The sequence below is a fragment of the Staurois parvus genome, unplaced genomic scaffold, assembly GCF_062004578.1.
Source record: "Staurois parvus isolate SC_StPar_1 unplaced genomic scaffold, SC_StPar_1.0 ptg000117l, whole genome shotgun sequence".
Classification (NCBI taxonomy): domain Eukaryota; kingdom Metazoa; phylum Chordata; class Amphibia; order Anura; family Ranidae; genus Staurois; species Staurois parvus.
The window spans coordinates 1,305,982-1,332,234 of record NW_028317913.1 but is presented as its reverse complement, the minus strand read 5'-3'; the positions used below and the strand labels follow the sequence as shown (position 1 = coordinate 1,332,234).

General features: G+C 41.0%; 1 protein-coding gene across 2 annotated transcripts in view; it reads right to left on the bottom strand.

The window, feature by feature from the left end:
• UGP2 (UDP-glucose pyrophosphorylase 2) overlaps nucleotides 1-26,253 on the bottom strand; it is a 128,834-nt gene that overhangs the window by 70,086 nt on the left and 32,495 nt on the right. For both annotated transcript variants that reach the window (XM_089672001.1, XM_089672000.1), the window contains exon 2: nucleotides 4,681-4,808. In XM_089672001.1, the coding sequence (XP_089528127.1) occupies nucleotides 4,681-4,794 (114 nt within the window). In that variant the 5' untranslated portion in view covers nucleotides 4,795-4,808. The remainder of the gene's footprint in view (nucleotides 1-4,680; nucleotides 4,809-26,253) is intronic.

Sequence of the window (26,253 nt, the reverse complement as noted above, 5' to 3'; positions counted from 1 at the left end):
TGAGCCGTGGGATTGAGCCCTGTCCCAGGTATATCTACCTGGGCTGGTGTGAACAGTGTGAATTGCGTCTCTAGCAGTCTCCCTTGATACTTCATGTACCTGTGAGGCCTACAGGACCTGCCTTTGCCTCCAATTGCCTAGCAGCCTCTCTTCCTGTACCCTCTGCTCTCCTTTTTTCCGAATTGGTAGCCAGGGTGCCCAGCACTCCTCTTCCTCCCTCTCTTGACCAAGCATGCACTTGCACAATTACCTGCATCCATTGACCATTCTGGTAAAGTCCACCATCACCCAGATCACCTCCCCAGCTACCCAATATAATCAGCGTCCTCCTCATTGTGAGTTTCTGAAAACCTCCTCTATTGCCCCTTTTGCTGTGGCATATTACTGCCCTGAGAAGTGTTGCTCTTTTGTTGTGCTCAGTTTCTACTCTTTGGCCTCTTTATTTGTACTGTGCCATACTGCTGCCCTGTGGACTATACTCCTGTGCCGTGACATATACCACTCTGAACTGTTAAACCTGCTGTGCCATATTGCTGCCCTGAGGATCATTTCCCCTTTGCTGTGTCCTATTACTACTCCATGGACTGCTTATTTGGGCCATGCCATATTGCTTCCCTGTGGACTATCCCCCTGTGCTGTACTCTATTGTCATCCCTCCCATATACCCAAGATCCCCAATAAACTCCCACATGTCAGTCTCTGGGCAATTTGCCTCTGTGTGCTCTCTACGCGGTCCAAGTTCATCACACACAAGCCTCCGTGTTTCTTCTTGTGACAGATTTCCTTTAACCTCCCTAGCGGTCTGATTATGTCCATATTTCTGTGCTCAATGCGGTACATTTTTTTGCATGGAAACATGTATTTTTTTTATTGTAGGCCTGTAATTTTTAGGAATAACTCACTGAAATTTGTCCGAACAAGAGTCTAGTAAACATCCCAGGTAGGATAAAACTTGAAACACGAAATCATTATAAATTTAAAAAAATAATCATAAAAAATATAATAAAAATAAATGTAATTCAATAATATAATCAACCAAAAATACTCAAATTTGAAATATAGCGCCAAGTTCGCACATCACTGAGCAAAGTCGCAAAATAGTTTTCAGTGTCGGATGACGAATTTCTCCACAAATTATTATCACTCAATTCTGCAAGTGGTTCTAATTTACTATCGCTGTTCTCTAGCTGGTCTAAAACCGCTTTTGACCTAAAAGGGACGCTTTTTGGACGCCATGGACGTTTCTCAGTTTCCAGGCAGAAAGAACAGTAAAAATGCAGGCAGGGCACAGGACGAAGCACTCGGGACAAAATGTATGTGAAATGGTTTGATACAGTAATGTTATACTATGTGATTTTAGTGAATGTCATTTTGTGTCATTTTCAAATTTCCCGCCGTTCCTTCCCCCGTATGTCCCGACGCTCGCAGGGGATGGAACCCAGATGACAGATGCCTGCATCCTCCAGATTACATTGCCGGGGACACTGCAGGAGGGACATCGTGGGAGCACAGGACAAGGTAAGTGATCGAGGGATCCCGGAGCAGTGCCACATGGTATTCCCGAGTGTAGCTCGGGGTTACCGCTTGTGGTACTGAAACTTTACCCCGAGCTACACTCGGGAATACCGCCATGGAGGTTAAAACTGAGCAATACTTCAGCTCTTTGTTAGGCAATTACAGTTACTGAGTCTAGGGTTATATACATCGGGCTCCCAGCACCTCCACTGTAATTGCAGATTATGTACTGTATGTATTCACAGCCACATTCCCATGTTCACCCACAGGAGCTCACCCTTGATCAAGGGCAAAGAAATATCTTTATTCTGAGATGTTGGAAGCACAAGCTGCTTAATTCATACTATGATTACTGATGGTCATAAGGACTCGTCTCAAATTATTCCTCTTATACGAGTTATCATATAGTTCATAATCCACCAACTCAATGAAAAGAGGAGGAGTAGCGCGAGTAGCCACTGTTTATTATAAGGGAAATTGTGGGGGGTCTGCTTATCTAGGAGACTAGAATTAAAAAAAAAATACCCTGAAAAAAAAAAAAAAATAATGTATTATCAGTGCAACCATTGCAAAGCTTACTTGTGTTTATTTTCACACTTTTGCATTTAAAAGAATTTAACATAGCAAAGAAATTGAATGAATAAAATGCATGCGTATTTAGTAAAACCAAAAGAAACCTGATCTGCTTTTTGCAAAACACTTAAAATCTAGAATACCCCCACTCCTGGAGAGAAAACCCCTGAGCAGAGAAAAAATTCTGAAGCAGCAGTGTTTCCATCATTGTGGTCCATCACCATGTGTAAAGCGAAAGTTGAACATTTGCCAACATCAGGTTTGTCCTTACCACCCACATGGCCCTTCAGAAAATTGATTACAGCAGGTCATAGGTACATACTACAGAGGATAAACCCTATAGCATACCACAAAACATGTACATTTTTGCACCAAAACAACTAAATTATCAGTCCTTAACTTTTCACTGCGAAGCTCCATATAAAAAAAAAAAAAAAGGGAGGAACTGCTTTTTTTTTTCCTCTATGCAGAAGACAAAAGACTTTTCCAGGAAGGATCAGTTGCTACTTCTATGTCTGAAATAATTGGCTGAAAGGGGTTTTACAGTTCCAGTACTGGGACTGTTTTGCTGGTGTATGTCTGATACAAGCAGATAGACATTTGATATTTATTTAAATAAAAAAGAGAATAGGTTTTCCTCGAGGCTGCCCAGCCCTGTATGACTCTTGGAATATATAAAAGTTAAAATTTGCTTGAAATTCCTTTTCTAAGAAACACCCATAATGACACTTTATGATCCCATCTTTCCAATGAACTACAAGCAAGAAGTGTTAAAACCTCTGGCCTGTCACACTCACCCAAGGGACCCCCAGTTATCATAAATAACCCTGAAGGTTTACGTGCACTTCGAAATTAAAAAGAAATAAAAATCAGCAATGCTCCTTACCACAATACCATAACTGGAGACTATTCCTAGAAGTTGATAAGTGGCAGTTTTTCAATGCATGACCTGCCCAAGGCCAGGACAGTCTTTAATCCATCTGAGCGATTTTCTAAACTACAGCCCCCCTGCAGGTGCCTGCAAATTAGGTCTTTCCATAGAGTGATCACCCAGGATGCCCAGAAGTTGCAGAATACACTTATTTCCTGGGTTAGGAGACTGGCCTTTCACCTTTCTGCCTGTTATTAGGAGGTTAACACAGAAAAGGGCCAATGGGAAGACTTAGAAAATTTTAAAGGGGAGGGCAGGCAGGCTTCCTACCAGTCATGAAAACATTTAATGTGTACGCAAGTATTTGACAGTTCAGCTTCAAATTTATTTACACACATTATTCACTTCATAATCTGGTGTGTAAAAAAAGGACAAAGCAGCTTCTGGCCATATTTGATGCTGCAGGCAAGAAAATTGAAGCAGGTCTCAAAAAGGCAGGTGGTAACTGCCATTTAAAAATTAAAAAAGGACAAAAAAAAACAAAAAACAAAAAAGCACTTAACAAGATAAACCAGATATTCAAATAAGGAGTGGGCGCTTATTTTAACACAGTCTTTGAGACATAAACTAATTTTTAAAGCAGATGTATAGCCAAAGCCATTTTGGCTGTACTTCTCCTATGGATCACAAAAATGCAGTTCGTTCTGTACGCATGTGATCCGTTTTCCTGCTAACATCACAGAGCCACTACAAGCTCTGAAAAGTTCCTGACAATATGGTCGGGATCCACCCAGAATCCTGGACGGGCACCTGGCTTAGCCTCTCAACCATCCACTGAGAACCTGAGCCATTTGCTCCCTTCCTCTCCACAGTCCAGCTCTCCAGTGAACACTGGAGGGGTACGGCAGAGAGCCGGAGACTGACTGTGCTCATAGAATGCTGAAAACAGAGTAATCAACAGTCTTTGATTGCTCAGTTCTCAGTACAGAGCCATCGGGGAACAGATGCAGTATCCGATAGATGTTCTAGGAGAGCATAAATGTTTTTTTCTCCTGAATCCCATACTTCTCTTTTAAAAGGGAAGCACTTTGATGGGACTTCCATATTTATTAGTAGTTAGTATTAAGCTCAGGATTAGCTAAACTGCATTGGAAATAAAAGGAAAGACAAATAAGACACGCCAACTCGGCATACATACTTCATTAATCAAATATAATGTTTGATTGCACCTACAACCTGAAGGAGTGACTGGTGCTTATCAGCAGAACTTCTGCTATTGATAGAGTGAATAAACTCCAGCTGTCATTCCAGCCCACAGAGAGGCCAGCAGAAGAGAGCTGTAACATTCTGATGATGTATGCTCTAATGAATGATTCCAAGAAAAGCCCACTATGTGCTTTACATTTTCAGGGCTGCATAGCTTAATGCTTGTCAGACTGGACAATTGTGTGCAAACCACCACCCAGGTCAGGGTGTATCAGAATCCAGCCATTGGAAATAAAAGCTCCCTGAACATAACGAACCAGATAATACTTTAAAAAAAAATTTATCACAAGTAACATACATATATCAGTGTCTGAAATCTCCAGGATCTAGCAGGTTGAATATATTTATTAAAAAAAAAAAAACAAAAAAAAAAAAAAAACAAAAACACAAAAACCTACAAATTAAATTTAAAAAAAAAAAAAAAAAAAAAGGAACAAAAATTGCTGCATCAATACCTGTAGTTCAGCCTCAGGCGCAGTAGACAATATCTTTTCCAGGTCGACCTTCATGGCCTCCTCCAGTTCTTGTCTGATGGCTTCCTGGAACTGCGACATCCCTCCAGCAGACATTGCCTTACTTAAGTCTGAAAAACCAATTGGAAATTGTATAGGTTTGTTACCACAACTTTCATGAACACTCTACTATTATAAGACATGTAACCCACAAAACTGCTAACTGCCCGAAAATGTTCTCTATAATTTTACCTTGAGCGGTTTTCTGACATTGCTACCTGCATAGCTTGCTTCTGCTTCTATAAAACGCTATCAAGGGCAAACAATGGGTGAATATCTGGGGCTGTTGTATTTTTTGGTAGTAAAAGACCGGAAAAAAAAAAAAAAAAGGGAAGAACACAGAACACTTGCTGGCTTTCATTTTAAAGAAACACTTTGCACTGGACTGGAAGAAAGGTTGGCATAAATGTATAGATATGAATATTACTAAAGTTATTCCTAAATAAGTACAAATTTCAAAACCCAATATAAAATGCATATGCATGATGAAGAAGAATATTCGCTTATGCAGGCCATAGACGGGACGTTTATCGGCTGAATTGTCGGCCGAAAAACAAAAAACCGGTCGTTCTGCTGCCACCAATGCTTATGAAAAAAAACAGCCGTTTTTCGTAGATTTTCCAGCATGACCGATAAAAAGAAACAAGAAGAACTGCGAAAATCGGCCGACAACATTGCCCCACTAACGGTGTGAATATCGTCCGATTATTCGTTCGACCAATAAACATCCCGTCTATGGCCTGCATTAGTCTGAAGAACTGCTTTCGTCACATTCCAATAACGTGTAGGGAATTATTAAAACAACAGGAATTTTCCTTGCACATAATTAGATGACTGAAATGAATAGCATTTCAATGGTCTAAATCAAGCATCCCTAAATGGCAGACAGATCAGGAACGAGTGACAGTCCAGATCGCTGCGGTCCTGCCACATAGGAGCCTGGTCTCTCGCTCTCTTTTGCCTGTAGATCCCACCGCTGTTTTTTTTTTTTCCCCCAGCTGCCATGCTATCACCCTTGCAGCAGGGCAGAGGATGGGAGAGCAGTCAGGTCTTGACAGTGCAGGAGCTGCAAGTGGATTGGTTGCTAGGATGCTGGTCAGTCCTAGCAGCCAATCACCAGGTTAAGAAGCATGCCTGAGCTAAGGACAGATGGAATCCAGGAAGTAAATGTTACATGAATCATCTACCCTCAAGATGGCCATAGCCAGAAATGTTAGGAGGTGTTTTTCAAAGTGATTCCCCAGCAAAATAAAGCATGGACACATGGATGGATGGGGGAGTGTGCCTTGAATATTGAAAATGAATTAAATAGTGTTTATGGTTTGTGGTGCTCAGATGCAGTGTAATTCCGATTCACAGTGTTCTTAAAGTGGTTGTAAAGGCAGAAGGTTTTTTACCGTCAAGCATTCTAAAACACACACACTTCACCTGAGCCTCCTCTCTATCCAATGAGGAGCCTCAGGTCTTTTTCCTCACTGGCTGAGACACAGCAGCGGGAACCATTGGCTCCTACTGCTGTCAATCACAGCCAATGAAGGGAAAGTGGGGACTCAGGAGCAAGCACACACAATTTTCCCCTATAGCAATGATATTATAAGTATTTTAAAAAAAAAAATCACTTTAGAAATGCTGAGTTCAATTAGTGTAAAACAAATGACAGATTCGTTTGTCCACATTTGATGTACAGCTGTAGATATCAGCAATATAACTCATTAGAAATTAGGACCTGTAACTAGGAAGTCTGTCAAAATTCCTAGAGGGTTCAGAGGCCAAAAAACAAGCGTTCTATCCTACTGTAAAATGGGATTTTTAACTTTCAAATAGTGAATGAACACTATTTAAAAATCATACAAGAATTGTTCAAGTCAGCTATAAAGTAAGTAAGCAGAATGTCAAATATGTAGAGCAAAGATAGTGTGAACAAGCCCCAACTCAGATCGAAGGGTAGTAGAGGGGAAAAAAAAAAAAAACTTCACATGTCCAGGCAATACGGCGCGAGCACAGTAACATGGCACACACACATTTTAAAAAAAATATGCTACCAAAAGTCCAACTCTCTTGTAGGTAGCAGAATAACCCAGTGGCTCAGAATTCCTTCTGACCCTGCATCCCTTAATGACCAATTAGATTATATGTGAACCTTGTAAAACAGAGATTCAGTTTAAAATAGAAAATTAAGGCAAAACATTTGTGTATACCTACAAAAAAAAAAAAAAAAAAAAAAAAAAAAAAAAAGTTATCAATACCTCCCCCCATTTATTTTGGTGATTAGAGGAGAAACAGCAGCACACGGATCTTCTCAGTGAAAGGCTTTGCAGGAAGGGGTGGGAGAGCCTCTCAGCAAAATTCTGATCACTGAAGGAGAGCACACTGAGTTCCCAGCATAGTTAGAGAACGGACCACACTGTGCTCTCCCCATCTACCGTGGTCAGTTTTTAATAGGAAAGCAGAGGGACTGGTAGGAACAGCAGTGATTTCATACAAAGGAAGCAATACAAAAAGCAGAATTTTACATTGCACTGCAGGCATATATCAGGACTATGAAATGTTGGGTTTACATATCCTTTACAAAATATATCTGACTCTCTAAGCTCACTTACATCCTTATCTAAAAATCATAAAATAACTATTCAAGTCATCTACAGCGTTCATAAACTAGCTGAATAATAAAGTCAGACTTGCAGGGGATTGCCTACTGTGTAAAGTGATGGTTAGTAGAAGTTACCGGTCTAGGCTGGTTAACAGTAGAGAAAAGGCTTGAGATGGTATCCCCAGCGTGATGATATATATCCTAGTAGCCCAAAGAACATGCGCATGTTATTAAATTCTGCATACCGATCCCAAGCGAAGCATCTGGAAGAGTTGAGGAAAGACTTGGAAACCTATGCCATAAAAAGTTTACCTTTCTGGTTCAATCATTTTATTCAATTTGCAAAGAATAACAAGATTAGCACCGGTTCCGCCCACGAAGGCACAAAGCATAAAATGGTGCTAGAAAAAAAAAAAACCCACAGCAAAAACATAGTAGGTACAAACAGGTGATTGGGCCCAAGTAGGAACCTGGTGGAATACCATATCAGACGTTAAACAGGTTTCCCAACAGTAGTGCAATATACAACATAAGAAAAGGAGGATTGGGGGCCAGAGACCCTGTAGAAAAAGAAAGAAGCAGGAAGAAACAAAGACAAAGGAAGAAATCAGGGGAGGTAGGAGACTATAGGGGGACATGGACTCAGGACCAAAGACATCGGTTGTAAATGCCCAACGCTAAGCGAATGGAGCGAAGCTAAGGAATACTTGAGCCAGGGTTCCCAAATTTTGAGAAGCTTAGTATGAGTGTCCTTGAAAATACTAGAAAATTGTTCATTGAGCATTAGGGCAGTCAGGCAGTCTTTCACAACCTGAAAAGAGACAATGGGTCTTTTCCAGGACTAAATAATAGTTCTTTTGGCTGACAGAAAGATAGTATGCCAACTTTTGTTGATGAGCATACATGCCCAGGATGGGACAATGCAGTAAAGCAAATTTGATATCCTTTCGGATAGTGAAATGGAACAAAGTATGCAAACCAAGGACCTAACAGGATCCGAGATCAAAAGCGTATCAGTCACAGGCACGTGCACCAAATGTGCAGAATATCTGCATGATGACCACAACCCCAACAGCACTGATCACTGCAACTAGGATTAGCATGGGCGATCTGGGCTGGAGCCCATTACTACCATAGGAGCACTTTGTATGAGGCTTTGAGAATAGTGATGTTAAAGGCACATTTCCCACAGAAGACTAGACCCTGCTCCAGTCTGCCGGATCTATCACAGTCACAAAATCATAGAAGAGAGAGGAGTGGAGTACATTCGACAATTCAAGAAAGCATACAAGGTAAAAATAAGGTCCAGCGACCCCAGAATCTCTGACTGTGTGGCCTTGTGTGTTTCCTGGAGGACAGCCCACGTTGGAAAACTTTCGCTCTCAAGCGTATAAGACATGGTGCCCAGAGAGCTGGCCCACAGAAATAAGTCAGATATGAATGAACATATATACATACAGCCTGAAAAGCAGGCAAGGGGTTGGACAAGGACACAGACAGAATCTGCAGAAAAACTCAATGCTACTTATGCTATGCAGCAAAATATGACCACAAAGGGTAGGCGAGTCACAAGAGTATATGCTTTTATCAACGTATCAGCAGAAAAAAAATTCTATTTCAAACTGTGAATTTTATCTGTTTGGTGAGCACTGCCATTTATTCTTTGCTTGCCAATTACAGAAATCCTAAAATAGTGGAAGGGCTGAAACTCTTTACACCTAGGTTGGATGGCAGAGATATACAGTGAGGAACAGAAGTATTTGAACACCCTGCGATTTTGCAAGTTCTCCCACTTAGAGTGGGAATACACCTACAATGTGAATTTCAGACCCCTCCATGATTTCTAAGTGGGAGAACTTGCAAAATTGCAGGGTGTTCAAATACTTCTGTTCCTCACTGTATAGATGAAAATGTTGTACACTCCGCACAGCCAGAAGAGGCTAACCATTTTTACATGGTCTGTACAGAACTGAAGTTACTGGCAATACATCTGACTTGTCAATCTGGCAAGCAGTTAAAGTCTATTAGTTTTTTAGTCCCTGTGGACACTGACAAGGTGAGCGTTGAGCACACAAGTGTCAGCCACAGTGATAAGGAAATTACTTATTTGGTGAATTGAAAGCAGGCAGCAGACTTTGTTTCAGATTGATGTTTAAATTAGAAGTGCACAGACAACAATCACAACAACAAAACAATCAAGCCTGATGCTTATGTGAAAAGGTATCCATATGTGGGGAATTAAAAAGAAAAAAAAAAAAAATACAATATGAATGATTCCAGTTACTGTATTTCAAATAGCTACCAGACTTTATACGCCAGAAAAGATTAAATCAGAGCACAGTAACTGGACAAAACTAGTGAACCGATCAATAAGGATTTTGCGGAATTTGGCATTCCTGTAGGCCATCCAGTGATCTGCTGAAAAATGCATTCTCAAGGAGGTAAAAAAGGAGGCAACCAGATGGGATGGCTTACAAAAGAAGGTTCTTCGGCCTATTGGGAAAAAGAAAAAAATTAAAAGTTAGGAGCTACAAATACTATAGCTGCTGACTTTTAATAAAAAGGACACTTACCTGTCCAGGGGATCCAGCACCATGCTCACATGAACCGCTTCTTCGGGTCCCAGGGGCTGGCATGTTTCCTGGGCAGGCAGCTTTTCAGAGCCAGCTGCCCACTGCACATGCACAAGCCACACTGCACTTTGTGAATGGTCCTTCAGTCTTCTGGGACACCTCTGACATGTCCCAAAAGGTAGTGGTGGGGGGGGGGGGGGGGGGGGAATACATCCAGTGGATTGCCACAGCATTCCCATCTGAAGTGGTTTGGACAGGGACCTGCAACCCCCTTTCCCAAAAAAGTGCCAAACACAGAAGAGGAAGGGGGGAGGCGGTCATAAAGCAGAGAAGTTTTGCCTTTAGTTATATTTATTTAGCCAATCTGTATTGTGCCACTATGGTCACTCAAAGCCTTCAATACTTTGAATCACTGACTGGGAACAAGAAGGCAAATCAGATCAGTTCAGAATTCCATCGTTTATTTGTTCTGGGTTCATGACAATGCCAGAAACAGTTACCATACAGTTAACAAGCTGTTCTAGATGGAGATCAGCAATGGTCTCTCAGTACAGAAATCCTTTAAATGAAAAATTAGGACAATCTGAAGAAAATCAAGAGTGATTAGCAGTATAGAGGTGTATATACAAGTTGTTTTTAGCAACATTTATGTAGTGCTACCCTCTTGAGGGCCACGGTGTTTCTGGGTCCCCCTAAGCCCCGCACAGCCAGGCAACATGCACTTTTCACACTTGCATCCACAGTCAGTGAACAGTCCATAAGCTTGTTTTTTTTTATTAGGAGAAATAACTTGGATAGGGCAACAGGGATTATGGGATGCCCAACTTTATGTTGTAAAGTGCTTCGTAAACTGTTGGTGCTATATAAAGCCTGTATAATAATAATAATAATAACTTGATTGAATCAATGCAAAGGGACAGCTTCCTTCCCATTTACAGAACTGTTCTCCGCCAATGCGGTCAGTCTTTACAGATCAGTAGCAAAAGCCCATTACAGGCTAGGGACTCACTAGCAAAGATGCGAACTACATGCAGAGAGGTCTCCTCTCCCCTGTACAGCTGCTCCCAGCTCCACAGCCTACAAACACTACCGGCCCTACTGGCTGCTCTGGAGATCTCCCAGGACAATGATAAAGGTTTAAGTACAGTGCCGTCCTCTGAAAGCTTGCTACAATGTGCCAATCTTTCCCTTTGTAAATCTCCGGATGTGCTGATGTACTCACTTAGTCCTCCTTGCTTCCACTGCTCCCAGGCCTTGATCCGGTTAATACTGTGATGCTGAATGGATCATTCTGAGCCAGCCAAGCCCAGCCCTTCCCCCTAGACCTAGGGGACCCCTCCCAGGCCACCGGCAGAACTCCCATCTTCCACCCAACCTCCTGCCAGACTCACGTTCCCATATTTATGAGTTGGCCTCACCAATCTATCAGGGCCTCCAAACCTAGGACTGGCTAGACTCCCATAAACATGCATATTTAGGTCTTCACCCCCTCGCTCCTGGAAGCTTCCATGGTCCTCCAGAACCAGGTGGAAGTGATAGAGTCCCAACCTGTTAAATTATCCAGCCTGAGCTACAGTAACTCAACTTAATTACAGACTCACACAATTACCATGTGTCATACACAAATTGATCTACACTAATTCTAGTAGCACCCTAGAGGGTACTGCACTTAAAATGCATTTTCCTTCTGTAGGAATACTAAACTATTTAAAAAAAATCCACTTCCAGTTTGTAACGGATTCACTTTGAGCATTTTTTTCTGACCTGGTGTAAGGGCCTGTTCACACCAGAATGCGGTGAGCAAAAACCATGTTCCATGCACGTTATTGCAGCTGTCAATGTAACTAATGACACCCCCAGATGCTGATCGCAAATGCAGTACATTTGCTTGCACTGGATTGCATGGTACCGCAGTACTATGTGATCCGGTTGCAGTGTGTTTTTAAAAGTAGTGCATGCACTACCTTTGGTGCGATCCAGTGCCATCTCAGCCCATTCAAATGAATGGGCTTAAAATTGCATTGCACTGAATCGCACAGGAATGCAGAGCGAGATGCTGTGTGATTCCAGTGTGAACTGGCACCAATTGCATTCTGGGACTCTCTCAGATTCCTGGCTACAATCTGGGGATGATTCTAAGAAACACTTGCTTAGTTAAAATGTGTCCCTGCAAGTGCTAGTCACCATCCCACCACATCACTATTCTGACAACAGCTGTACTAAAGAGGTGCTGTAGCGACCCCACACTAATAAACCCCTGGGGTTTGAGTGATGAGAAATCACAGAAAAGATTCAGCGTTACAGTGCTCATCATTCACTCAGCAAACAGATGCTTCCGCTTTTCAATTTAGCCATATATAACAGGGAAATCATAATAAGCTTGGGGACCAGCTGGGGAGGCAAGCAAGTTTTCTATATCTGAAGAATCCCAAGAGGTAGCAAGCTGAATATGTACATTCCAGACCTACTCTCAGCAGCCAACATATGCTTTACATACAACATGATCTCTCCCCTGCAAATACTTAATCTAACATAATACCACCCCCCACCAAGCAATGTGCCTAACCAAAAAGTGTGTGTGTGTGTGTGTGTGTGTGTGTGTGTGTGTAAGAGTGTGTGTGTGTAAGAGTGTGTGTGTAAGAGTGTGTGTGTAAGAGTGTGTGTGTGTAAAAAGAAGATAAACTTAAAAAAGGAACACTTTTTAATCAGAGTATAGCATCAAGTCAATTAAACTCCTGGGATATTGATCTGGTCAGTTAAGTAGCAGTTGTTAATCAGTTTCAGCTGCTTTGGGGTTAATGAAATTAACAACAGGTGCACTAGATGGGCAACAATGAGACTACCCCAAAAAAAAAAAATGGTTTCACAGGTGGAAGCCACTGACTTTTTCCCTACTCATCATCTCTGTTTTTTACCAGTTTTGTATTTGGATAGGGTCAGTGTCACTACTGGTAGCATGAGGCAATACCTTGACCCTACAGAGGTTGCACATGCAGTCCAACTCCTCCAGGATGGCACATCAATACATACCATTGCCAGAAGGTTTGCAGTGTCTCCCAGCACAGCCTCAAGAGCATGGAGGAGATTCCAGGAGACAGGCAATTACGCTAGGAGAGCTGGACAGGGCCATAGAAGGTCCTTAACCCACCAGGACTGGTATCTACTCCTTTGTGCAAGGAGGAACAGGATGAGCACTGCTAGCCCTACAAAATTACCTCCAGCAGGCCACTGGTGTGAATGTCTCTGACCACTCAGAAACAGACTTCATGAGGGTGGCCTGAGGGCCTGACATCCTCTAGTGGGCCTTGTGCTCACTGCCTGGCACCATAGAGCTCGATTGGCATTTGCTATTGAACACTAGAATTGCCATGCCTGCCACTGGCGTCCTGTGCTTTACACAGATGAGAGCAGGTTCACCCTGAGAACGTGACAGACATGAAAGGGTCTGGAGAAGCCGTGGAGAACATTGTGCTGCCTGTAATATCGTTCAGCATGACCGTTTTGCTGGTGGTCAGTGATGGTCTGGGGAGGCATATACATGGAGGGAGACACAGACCTCTACAGGCTAGACTATGGCACCCTGACTGCCATTAGGTATCGGGATGAAAACCTTGGACCCATTGTCAGACCCTACGCTGGTGCAGTGGGTCCTGGGTTCCTCATGTTGCACGACAATGCCTGGCTTCATGTAGCCAGAGTATGCAGGAAGTTCCTGGAGGATGAAGGAATTGATACCACTGAATGGCCCCCACTCTCGCCTGACCTAAATGCAATAGAATACCTCTGGGATATCATGTTTCGGTCCATCTGAAACTGCCAGAGTGCACCTCAGACTGTCCAGGAGCTCAATGATGCCCTGGTCCAGATCTGGGAGGAAATACACCAGGACACAATCTGTCGTCTCATTAGGAGCATGCCCCGACATTGTCAGGTATGCATACAAGCATATGGGGGCCATACAAACTACTGAGTACCATTTTGAGTTGCTGCAATGAAATTTCAGCAAAATAGACTCATCTGCTGCATAATTTTTTCACTTTGATTTTGAGGATGTCTTTGATGGAATGAAAATCATCAACCTACAGAGGACTGAATTCAAACGATGGGGCATCCTTACACATTACCCAGTCCATATCAGTATAGATATCCAGCATATTTTCCCTCATTGAGATCTGATGTGTTTTTAAAGTGTTCCTTTAGTTTTTTTGAGCAATGTAATATATTTTTTGTGGCAGGGGGTTCAAAATTGCTCAAAGTAGACAACTGAAGATTTGGCCTCTAGATATATGAATTGACTGTCAAGCTGGCCATAGATGGTTTGAATTTCAAACCAAAATTCTTAGGAAAAGAAGAGTAAGAAAGTTTCTTTGTTTTTCTAATCATTAGTGGGTCAAATTGTCAGCCCTTTTCGATCACTGTGATGAGAAAAATTTGAAAGAAAAGGACGGAATTTTTTCCCCTTGAATAAACAAACAGCGGTAATGGAAAAAACATCAACTGCAGGGAGTCTACAATCAATACTGTTATACAGCCATATGTCCTTGCGCTTTTTGGGCACAGCTTTCACAATGCAAACCCTCTGTAAAGCAGACTCTTTCAAAAAACCGCCATCACTAAGGACGTGTATATGAAAACAAACTTGTCTACAGACACATGCTTCCTAAATTTTGTATTTGCCCAATCCCACTGGTCCCCGTCCACCCCCATGCTGCAAAACTGGCATCTACCACAGCTAGCCCACTGATGTCTGCCCCAGGTCATGCTCAGAGCTGGTAGCTGCTGCTGGCCAAGAAAATAAAAAAGAAGGGGGGACTTTTTTACCCGAAAATCTTACAAGATCTCTGAAAAGAGGCCTTTTTCCCCCAGGGCATGAGAAATCCCTGAAAGGCACTAGTAACACAGACTTCCCAGACGGTAGCCAGAAGGCACTGGTTACATCACCAGTGCCTCAGGAAACCAGAAAATGAGTTCAAGAAAAGTTTATTTTTATCCATATCATGTTCATTTATTTATGTTTGTCTGCGATATGTTTTCAATTCAGCATACAGAGCTGCTTGCATCGGGATTTTTTTCTTTGGTTTGGTAGGGGAAAGGTCCACTTTAAGCCACAGGGAAAACACAATACTAAAGAAAACATTAATTTTCACTATCACTTATAGACAATATAAGTGACAATTTTTTTATCGACTTCCTCAAAACTACGGTCATGAAAATGAGGTAGTATAAATAATGTAATCTTTAAAAAAAATCCATCTTCAATCTATGTAAATTACTCACACCAGGAAAGACAACAACTGAAATCTTGCTAGATTAGCATCTTGCTAGGTCAGATCTAGTCTACATTCCAAATGACACCTGCAAGCATGAAAAAAACCTGACAATAGGAGGAGCAGAGTTTCACATTGATCTAGTTTAGCAACTTTCAGATGTTTCGGCTTCTTTCACAGGACATATTTTTGACAGTAAAATATTTTTTTTAAAATTGCACCCTCTCACATTAAAATGCTCAAAACATTTAAGTGTTTAAAAAAAAAAAAAAAAAAAAAAAAAAAAAAAAGGGATCCTGGAAAGCCTTTCTGCTGTAGCATGGTTGTGTAACCCACATCTGTCTGGCTCTGGATAGTAAAGCTCTTGGAGTGGTAAGAGGCCCATCTGTAACAAGAGAGGGATTATATACAAGGGAAAATTTTTCTGCTACCATGGTTTGACTTTTGCAATACAGAACAGATACGTCAAACTACCACCACAGCTTTATACCCAAAATGTCAGAGACATCAGAAACGCAAGTCATCCAAAGTTTCCCAGTAATAGTACGTATTACAAGGGTCAACCTATCCAAATGAATACTTCCACAATGTGCAGCTGCTGATAGACTGGAAGGACTTCATTATTGAGTGACTTCTTGTACTGCTCCTGTAACAAAATCTCTGGTCTTGAATATCTAGCTATGCCAACCTGTCAAAACCAATGAAAGAGTTTATTAGGGTCTTGGTGCTATTTTTAGCAAATCATTTTTTTTGTTAGAAAACCTCTTCTTTCTAGGTTCACACTATGAAGCGCACAATTTACATGCGATTCAGTACGGTGCAACCCGAGTCCATTCATTTCAGGCTGAAGTCACACTGCATTGCGCCAAAGTACTACATGCACCAATTTTAGAAACGCACTGCAACTGAATCACAAGATCGTTTTGTACCACGCGATCCGATGCAGGCAAAAACGCACTGTATTTGCAACCTGTGTCTGGGGTGTAGTTAACATTGCACTGACATCCACTGCAGATTGCAGGGGCAGTGCGCACGGATTGGGTGTTTCTGGCACCGTTTCTAGTGGAAACTGGGGGCTTACTCAAAGCTGCTGATTGTCTCTAGTCTCCTCCAGCCACTTCCTGTCTAAACACTTCCATACTCCCCATCAGGGTAACATGTGTTAGGGTGACAGGGGAGCACAACAGGGTGATACTTATAACTCAACAACAGACAATGCTCAAGTACCTTTTTGGCAAGATCACACTGTATGTTTTTAACAAAAGCTGTAGATTCCCAAAAAAATTTAAAACATTTGAAATAGTAAAGAGAATTCTATCATCATTTGTAAATAGCACGAAACTGTCATCCATTTTACATAATTACTAGTTTAAAGGACCACTCTACTCATCTGCTAATGCTCTATGACCATCCATGTCCTAGGGGGAGTAATGTATAAGTTGCCTATCCAGAGCTAGATTTGGTGTTCAGCTACATGCGGCATAGACCCATGATTAGCGTTTGATTTTCAACACTGAATTCATTGCTCGGCAAATGAAGTAGTCAGAAAGGAGTTAATTGAATGCAACTTGAATAAAAAAATAAAAAAATCTTTTATAGCAGAGCCTTTTAACAGCATACTGTTGGGTGCAGTGTCAGGACGCTGAATCTCATTTACATTTCAGTACTTTTTTTGTATGCCTCGTTTTTCCACTCTGCTGCCTCCTTTCCTAATATTGCTGTCTAAATTGGCAGAAAATATAGTACATTCGCTCTACTCATTGCAATGCTGTGCTACATAAGAACTGAGCCAAACACAGGCAGCTGTTATTGTTACCGGCCTGATGTTCTAAGTGCTAGAATGCCGTCACTGAGCTAGTTCTACATCCAGGCCTGGCACAGACATCTAAAAATACAATTACTACACATTTGTAGTTACAAGAGCATGGCTTTATAGATAGCTGTACACATCATCACAGATACTTCTAATTTTCCAGAATAATAAAACATGACATAATTTCTCACAGTGGAAGACAAGAGGACACCAGAACGTAGCTGTGCCACGCCAAATCATGTTCTACAGCAATGGGTACAGTAGTGTTAATTTTGAAGGTAATTTCAATTTAGTTTTAAGTCATAGTCTTTTGACTAAAATGCCATTTTAGTCATATTTTAATCGACGAAAATCAAATGGGGTTAAACTGTAATGCACTATTTAAGAATTTCTCTAGAATTTCCACACTCATGATGTACTCCTGGAGTAAAAATCAAATGTTATTTACGGCATTAAGGTTTGAACATGCACTACAGACACAGATTTAACTGTTGTGATATATAATGTCTTTATAAGAAAACCAAGTTTCATAAACGAAAATTTTTTTTGTCAAAACAGAAGTGCAACTTTAACCACTTCATGCCTAAGGGTAAAACAAATTTTAATGCCCAAGTAAACTTTTGCAACTTTGGCATGTATTAGTAAAACTATACATATAAGTCACAACTAGGTTCCCATGTTACACACAACCAGTGGAATTGGTACCATTTGTATGAAAATAAAAAAAATATGCAAAACACGTGTGAACAAGGTGTCAATGGCTTAAAGCATTTGTTCACCAATGCCAGAAGTCTTCCAAGCAAAATAGCTAAGTTGGAAGCTTTGGTGCATAAAGAGAACTATGATTTCATTGGTATTGTGGAACCTTGGCTTCATTCCTCACATGACTGGGCCATTAATATTCCTGACTATATTCTCTTTCAGAGAGACAGGGTAAATAGGAAATGTGGTGGTGTCTGTCTCTATGTGAGAAGTGGTCTCAGAGCGAGTGTGAACGAGGACATAGTTGATGCTGAGTGTGATGAGGCTGAAGCATTATGGGTGGAACTGCACATGGGTGTGCATACTAAAAAAGGTAATCCCAGTAGCTGTGTGTTTCTTGTTACTACCATAATCTACCGCAGAACAACCCAAAATAAATTCTCCAGCGGCTGACGATCACAGCAATACCACATACGTATGTTATTTGTACCCATAGTACAGCTCAAAAATAATAGTGTGCATTTAGCTTTTGCTTTTTTTGTCCTACTTCAAAAAAACTTTGACACTGATATTAAATTTAAAAAAAAAAAAAAAAAAAAAAAAAGGAAGGAGACTTGACTCAGAACACTAACCCTGGCACTGACCTAGATCAAACCTTGATCTATGTATATTTTTAAATATTTATTTTTTTCTTTTTGGAGATACAGAGATCCAATGTATCCATTCAGAGAGAAAGAAAACACACGGGTGGGCGTCACAGTGACCAATCACTGCGATAGCCAATCGGGAGTTCTGGGTCCCGATTGTTTCATACAGGACCCGGGGCTCTCAGTGTCACCCTGGTCTTTGTGCTGAGAGTGTGCTGGGCTCCCAGCCCTAAGATAGATACGCTAATATGCGGCCCCACGAAAAAATGCCCAGTTGTGTGGGGCCGCGTATCTGTGTGACATCGGCACCAAGGGGTTGCAATACAAAAAAAGGTAGTAAACTCTATTGGTAGTAATTCCATTGCACATATTACCTGAATAGATTACCAACATTAAATATTGAGGAAAAAAAAAAAAAAAATAGGACATGCTTTTCCCCCCCCCCTTTCTTTCAGCAACTTAGTAGATGCGCTCTACTTATTCTTATGTGGTAATGCAGTGTTAATTTTGACATCAAACTTTGACTTAGGTTTAGTCAGTCTTTTGAGTAAAATGACATTATAGTTTTAGTCGTATTTTAGTCATCTGACTGGTTTTGTTTTAGTCGACTAAAATAGTGTTAAATTTAGTCACCGAAAATATTTTAGTTGACGAAATGAACACTGGGGTACAGTATCAGGAGAGCGGTGTTTCTCAGTTATGAATCTCTCTAAAACATTAGATGTTTGGCAAGGACTCTGTTCAGTCTCACTTAAAAAAGTTTCTCAAAGTTCTTTAGATGTCCTACTGTCTTCCAACATATTTCCTAAAGCTGGCCTAAAGTAATCTGGACCTGACCTACAAAAGTGCCTAAAGAAACAACAACAGCTTTGAAGTACTTGTGCTGTACAACTATTCTCCTCAGGTTGAAAAGTTGAGGATGACATTAGGTGCCCAACCATTGGCATGTCAGTGGCCAGATGCCTGAAATCAAAATGGTGACTTTTTCAGTATAACATTGAAAACAACACTATTACTATGCACTAAAACTGAAAAGTGCAAAATCTGGTGCAGCTCTGACTTTTTGTGAAATTGAACAAGCTGAAGTTAGATGATGATTGACTACCATGCACAGCTGCACCAGATTTTGCACTCATAAGTCCGTTTACACCCATCGGTCCAAAGGGGCGAATGGACAGTTCGATCAAGTCGTTCTGCACTCCTGTGTCACGTTTTCAGCCAACAGTGGGCTAAAGTCTGCTGTCAGCTGACGTCACAGCCACTCCAGGCTCTGAAAAACAGACCATATGGTCAGGATCCACCCAGGTGCCCGGACTGGCAGCTGGCTCAACCTCTCAGCAAGACGCAGAGAGCCGGAGTCAGGCACTCCTACCAATCCACAGCCCAGTACTCCAGTGAGTGCTGGAGGGGCAGAGTAGAGAGCCGGTCACTGACAGTCACCAATTCTCTGCAGCCTGAAGACCAAGAGATAAGGAATCAGTGTTTGATCGCTCAGTTCTCAGTCTTAGAACCGGTGGGGGACCGATGCTGCATCCAATCTAGGCAAGTATAATTTATTTTACTGAAACCCATACTTCTTAAATTTATTTTTTTAATGCTCTTTTTTTTACTTGCAATTCTTTAAGCTGGTGGCAAGGTCTATTTTAAGACAAGTTGGCAAGTCTAAATATGTTCCCCTCAGAGCTTTGTACCCACAGGCACTAAATACAGAGGAACATCCAGCATCTAAGTAAAAAGGTCTTCTTTGGAATGTCCACATAGCACACTCCTTGGCAGGGGCAGCCTGTGAGCCTGAATGGCTTGAACCACTGACCAGAATGCAGCATATTCGAAGTCCATTTCTGAATTCTGAATGTACAAGCCAAAGAATATTCCTGGACCAGCATTTACTCTCTTGCAAAGGGCCCTCACTATTCAAGTGTCACTAAACACACATTATAAAAATGAAAAACACCTATCAATAAATGCTGTATTACATGCTCTTCATACTCAGTCATTATGGGATTCTGTTTTTCTGCAAAAATCCTGGTTGATCCTGCTGTTCTCCATCTCCCCCTTTTGATCATGTCCCAAATGCAGCTGAGGATTTTTAAGAGCAGTGTTGGCAGTTCTGCACATGCTCAGTTTTCACTTTCTTTACTGAGCATTTCCTCCCCATCACATCTGGGCAGCCCATGTAACAATAGAGTCACACATGTGGGTGCATACACTCTGGTAAAATGACAGCCTACTCCCTCCCTCCTCCTCCATGCCCATTACTCCCTCCCTCCTTCTTCATGCCCACTAAACTGCCTGTGACAGGTAGAAATTCACCCACACCATGTTATATTAAAGTAATATATATTATATATATATTTTTATGAGGATTTAAAACAGTTTGATACTTTTACTCTATATCCCAAAGGCGGATTTTTTTATTTTTTATTTTTTGGAACGTGTGACCAGCAGCGGAGGACTAGAAGCTCCCCTGCTCAAATTCCATGCAGACAGGCTGGGAAAGAGCTGGGTCATGAGACAGCTGTATATCGATTAGGAAAAAAGTACCATACTTAAGATATATTTTAAATAATTACAGTGCCATCATCCACATACAGAAATAGAAGGAACAATGTAAATTAAAATGTGTGTTCAGTATCACTTTATATCAAAATATACAAGTTTCAACTGCCCAGCAGAAAATGTGATTGCAAAGCATAGGCCATTCAAGACATTTAAGGAATGGTTCAATGTTTGACCATACATGAAATTTACCAGCTAAAAAAAACTTTAACCTAAATTGTAAAAAATAGAAATAAATGAAAAAAAATAGCGCAGTGCTAACAGTTTTTATCACTGAAAATAGTTCAAACGGCACAAAGGGCTTTGCAATGTTTACTTTGTAAACAGAAAGTTCCTGCGCTACATGAAAAATAACTTCTGTAGGATGATTCCTAGTGATTTCAGTTATCAGCCCTTCAACAAGTCAAAGCATTTTCTATTTATACTTTATAAAGCTTCAAATTTATAGCTTCATCCCTATGAATGGAGATAATCTGCAAGATGTCCAAATCACCCAAGCCAAGATTACATGAATGGCATATGATCACTGCTGCTATATGTCAATCTATTTTGGGTACAAAGCTTTGAGATAAAAATACTCATGTGCTCAATGTCAAAGAAAAGGACATTAAACTAGGTCAACCTATAGAGACATCCAATTCTAAAGTCCTCATGTCAAGCATGTCATCAGTTTACCAATTTCACTGCATCCAGATTGTGACCTGCAAAGGCCAAGTCTAAAACTACAAATATCTTAAACTGCATTCCTCAGCATTCCCACAACAGAAACATCGGATCACAAGTAGGAGACAAAGAAGTTGACTTTGGTCTTCTCATTAGCGAAAGTCACTATTAAAAGGCCAACTTCGGCTTAATCTTGAACAATATTTCAAAGTAATCCACACTTTTACAGTGGAATGGATGAAGTTAATAAATAAAATATAATTTTTAATAAGATCAAGGGGAACCACCTGAAAACGTAGTCTATGGTAGTCTAGTCTGACATTAAACAATGCTTACTTCCCTTATCTTTTTTCCTCTACTATCCAATAGGGCAGCTACTACTTTAGGACAGGGGTCTCCAGACTTTCTAAATAGGCCAGTTTACGGTCCTTCAGACTTTAGGGGGGCTGGACTGTGGCCACTGGGAGTAGATAATGCCTCCAGCTTGCACACAAATGACATAGCACCCCTGTGCTTAGTAAGAGGAGGAACAGTGTCCCGTCCCTGGGAGGAACAGTGTCCCGTCCCTGGGAGGAACAGTGTCCCGTCCCTGGGAGGAACAGTGTCCCGTCCCTGGGAGGAACAGTGTCCCGTCCCTGGGAGGAACAGTGTCCCGTCCCTGGAGTCAGTGGGAGGAATGGTGCCCCATCACTGGTGTCAGTGGGAGGAATGGTGCCCCATCATTGGGAGGAATAGTGCCCCATCATTGGTGTCAAGGGGAGGAATAGTGGACAATCACTGTTGTCAGAGGAAAAAGTTATTCCCCATCAATGTTGTCAATGGGAGGAATAATATCCCATTGCTGGTGTCGGAGGAAGGAATTATGCCCCACTGTTGGTGTCAGTGAGAGGAATAGTGCCTCATATCAGCGGGAGTAATAGTTACCCAAGAGCCAGTTAAAGGCAAGCAAAGGGCCACATCTGGCCCACAGTTTGGCAACTACTGCTCTAGGACAATGCAGTGCTGGACTATTCAAAAAGTGGCTTGGTCGCATAACCCCAGAATTAAAGATCGCCAAACAATGGGGTGATCAGAGGGCCACTGTGTTGATCTACCAAGTCACTGATGTGATTTGTTCCACTGAAGGTGGTCAGATGCTTGAAGAATAGCACTAGGTAGCCTGTGAATCTCAGGCCATTTCTGTGCATTATTGCTATATGGCTTTAAAGTCCAATTGCAGCCAACTTTTTTTTTTTTTTACAAATGTAGGCAGGAGTCAGCCATCTAGACATGTTGCTATTTACACAACTCACAAAAAGCCAATTCATTGTTTGCATCAATGCTGGGTGCTCTTGTAAGGAGTACTGAGGCAGGGTGCGGTGATGGTTTCAAGAAGCTATGTAAGGCAGCCTGCAGGCCCCTCCCACTAACTATGATCTGCCTGCAGCACATAGGAAAGAAACAGAGACCCAGTGATGACATCACTGGGTCTAAAATACAGTATGCAATGAAAACAAAGATTTAGTTTAAAAATGTCATTAGTATGTTGAGAAGAGCACCAGGTAAAGAAAGAACAATGCTCTGCATAGAAAAGGTATACCTTAAAAAGGGACAACCTTTAGTTAAGTTGTCCTTTAAGAAACCCTTCCACCACCAACTGGCATTCAGTTCCAAAAATATAGGACTGAACCCATACAAATATTGCTTCACATTCCAAAATGTTTCTGCGGGCAAATTTACCCAATCTACTGAAAAAGGCAAGAAACAGTGAGAATAGTGGGTTAAATTAAATTCAGTTTAAATGTAAATGAAAGTGAACCCCAGCTTCAAATACCTAAATTTTAGAATGGAAAAAACACCGTACACGTTTCTCCTCAGCCACATAGAGTCAATCTGGAGTATTTGAGTCTGACAGCTTTCATACCAAAAGTGGAAAATTCCACTGGTCAATAAAAAGGTGCAAAGAGCAATGAACTGCAATAAACCATGGCAGATGCTTGCAATGGCGTTACTACTTTTCAAGCAATACTACAAAAAATTATATTGGCAGCCATAATGTTAAATACATTCTGAGTTTTTAACTACTTCAAGCTTCGGAAGGTTTTACCCCCCTTCATGACCAGGCCCATTGTTTGCTATTTGGCACTGCGCTACCTTAACTGGTAATTGTGCTGTCATGCAACACTGTACCCAAATGAAATTTATATCTTTTTTTCACACAAATAGAGCTCTTTTGGTGGTATTTTTATTTGTTATATAAAAATGAAAAAGAAAAAAAAACGGAAAATTTTGAAAAGAAACAAAACAATATTTTTTTACTTTCTGCTATAAAACATATCCATTTTTTAAAAATCTAGCTTCTTCATACATTTTGGCCAAAATATATTCTGCTACAGTCGTTTGATAAAAAAAAAAACCCCAACACAATCCCAATAAGCATATATTAATTGGCCTGCGAGAAAGTTATAGAGTCTACAATTGATGGTGAGTGTGTGCATAAATAAGTGATTTTAGTGTGTGTGTGTGTGTGTGTGTGTGTGTACACATTGTTTTTTTCTTTATACTTGCAATGGCGGTAATCAGTGACTTATAGTGCAACTGTGAGAGTGCAGCGGGCAATCTGACACAGACAGACAATTTGTGGAAACTGGCTAACTGACACCAATACAGTGATCAGTGTTAATATACATGGCCACTGTACTAATGACACTGGCTGAGAAGGGATTAACGCCTAGGGGCAAAGAGTTAACTGTGTGCCTAACAAGCATGCTGCTTTTACAACTGTTTCATCTCCCTGCTTTTCAAGGAGGAAAAAAAAAAAAAAAACAGCCATAATCGCTGCACTCTGTAGAGAGCCCTGTGTTGTTTACCAACACAAGGCTCTCTTCTGCCATTAACTCAGTGGGTCCCGGCCATATATCATTGGCTGGGACGCACAGATCAGCTTTTGCTGTAGTGAATGACAGCACAAGTGGGGTGCTAAGTGAGCCCTCAATCAGAAATGCAGGATCATGTACATTGTTTTTATTACACAGGATTTATATAGTGCCAACAGTTTTCGTAGCATTTTTCAACATGAGGGCAAACCGTACAGTTACAATACAGGAGAAATCAGAGGGTCCTACTCAGAGTTCATAATCTAAATACATGTATGTGATCTGCAGTAGGCGATCCCTAAGTGTTTAGTACAAACATAACTTGTGGGCAGCACTGCAGTCTCTAGTCACATGTTTCAATTCTGTGCAACCTTCCTTTAATACTTTTCCTTTATGGGTAACAATTTAGACTGACTAGTCTTCCATCACTCCAATACTCCAGTGGTATTAAAATCAGACGGGGAAGGTTCCTTTGGCTATAAAAATATCTCCCAGAATTGAAGAATGTGTTTACACATAACTAAGATACATTCAAGCTGTGTGGTTCCTAATTATGAATTCACTTACAAGGGATAGCAGCTAGGTCTTCGACACATTAATTAAAATCTTTTCAATACAACAAGTTACTGTGAGTGATTCACACCCACTTTAAAAGAGGTGCCTTTAATTCCTGCTAAGTAATCAAATGTTTTCTTTGTCGTTTTAGTTTCAGTAATTAAGGCTCATTAGATGTGTATTCCCATAGTTACATGCACTGTTATTTCAAGGCACCACCTGATGCCAGCTCAAAATAATACATTTGTATGGACTTTTCAATCATGAACACCTAGTTCTGCTGGCAATTCACTAGAGATACTGTTATCTGGCCTACAGTATATGAAGTGACAGTGCATCCTGGCAATCCATGATCCCTCACTGAATTCCTACCAATGGAGTCAACCGTGAGAAGGCTACAATGTCCGATCCTACACAGGTTGATTACAATCGCTGCCTCCCTTATTTGACAATGTTTGGCCAGTTACAGCTTTGTAGGAATGTGAATGGCTGAGTACACCTGAGTATGATAGACAAATAGGAAACACTGTCACTTTGCCTTGAATATGCAAAGTGAAAATGTCTGTTTAGGACCAGGTTCTCAAAATGTATCAATAGTCAATTCCCAACGAATGAGTGCCCCACTGCACACTGACCACAGAGGGTCACTCCCTTGGCACTGCCATCATTAATAGAACACCTTATATTTTTTCACGCACACGGGCTAGAATTAAATAGTTTAAAGGGTCATTAAACACAGACTATGAAAAACGCATTGCATGCTATATAATGGAGTGTGCATACACACAAAGTCACTAAGGCATTTATTTTGTGTACAGTGAATATACCCTTTTGATTTTGCCTTTAGCAGTCCCTCCCATCTTCTCTGTGCCCCTATTGCAGGCTGGGATTGTGTAGAGCAGCTGCTGTCTTCTACTGAGCATGCTCCAGTTTCAGTTCCCTTCTAAGCACTCAATTTCCTCATCTGTGCAGCCCATATGACTATAGAGTCACAAATGCTGGCTTATACAAAATGGTACAGGACACTCTGAAATGTATATATTCCTAGTTATCTGTAATACTAAAATGTTAATCATATATATATATATATATATATAAAAAACACGTCGTCTGAAGTGTGCTGATGGATACTGTATATTGATTGATTTTTGTGTCCAATTAGCAATTATTGCTTTTATATTTTTGATACGCAATAAAATTATATCCTTATATACACCTTGTGTGATGGTTTTACCGCATGGTCCGTTTATGTAACCGCTTTGGTGAACATGTTGTTCACAATTCTTTTTCAG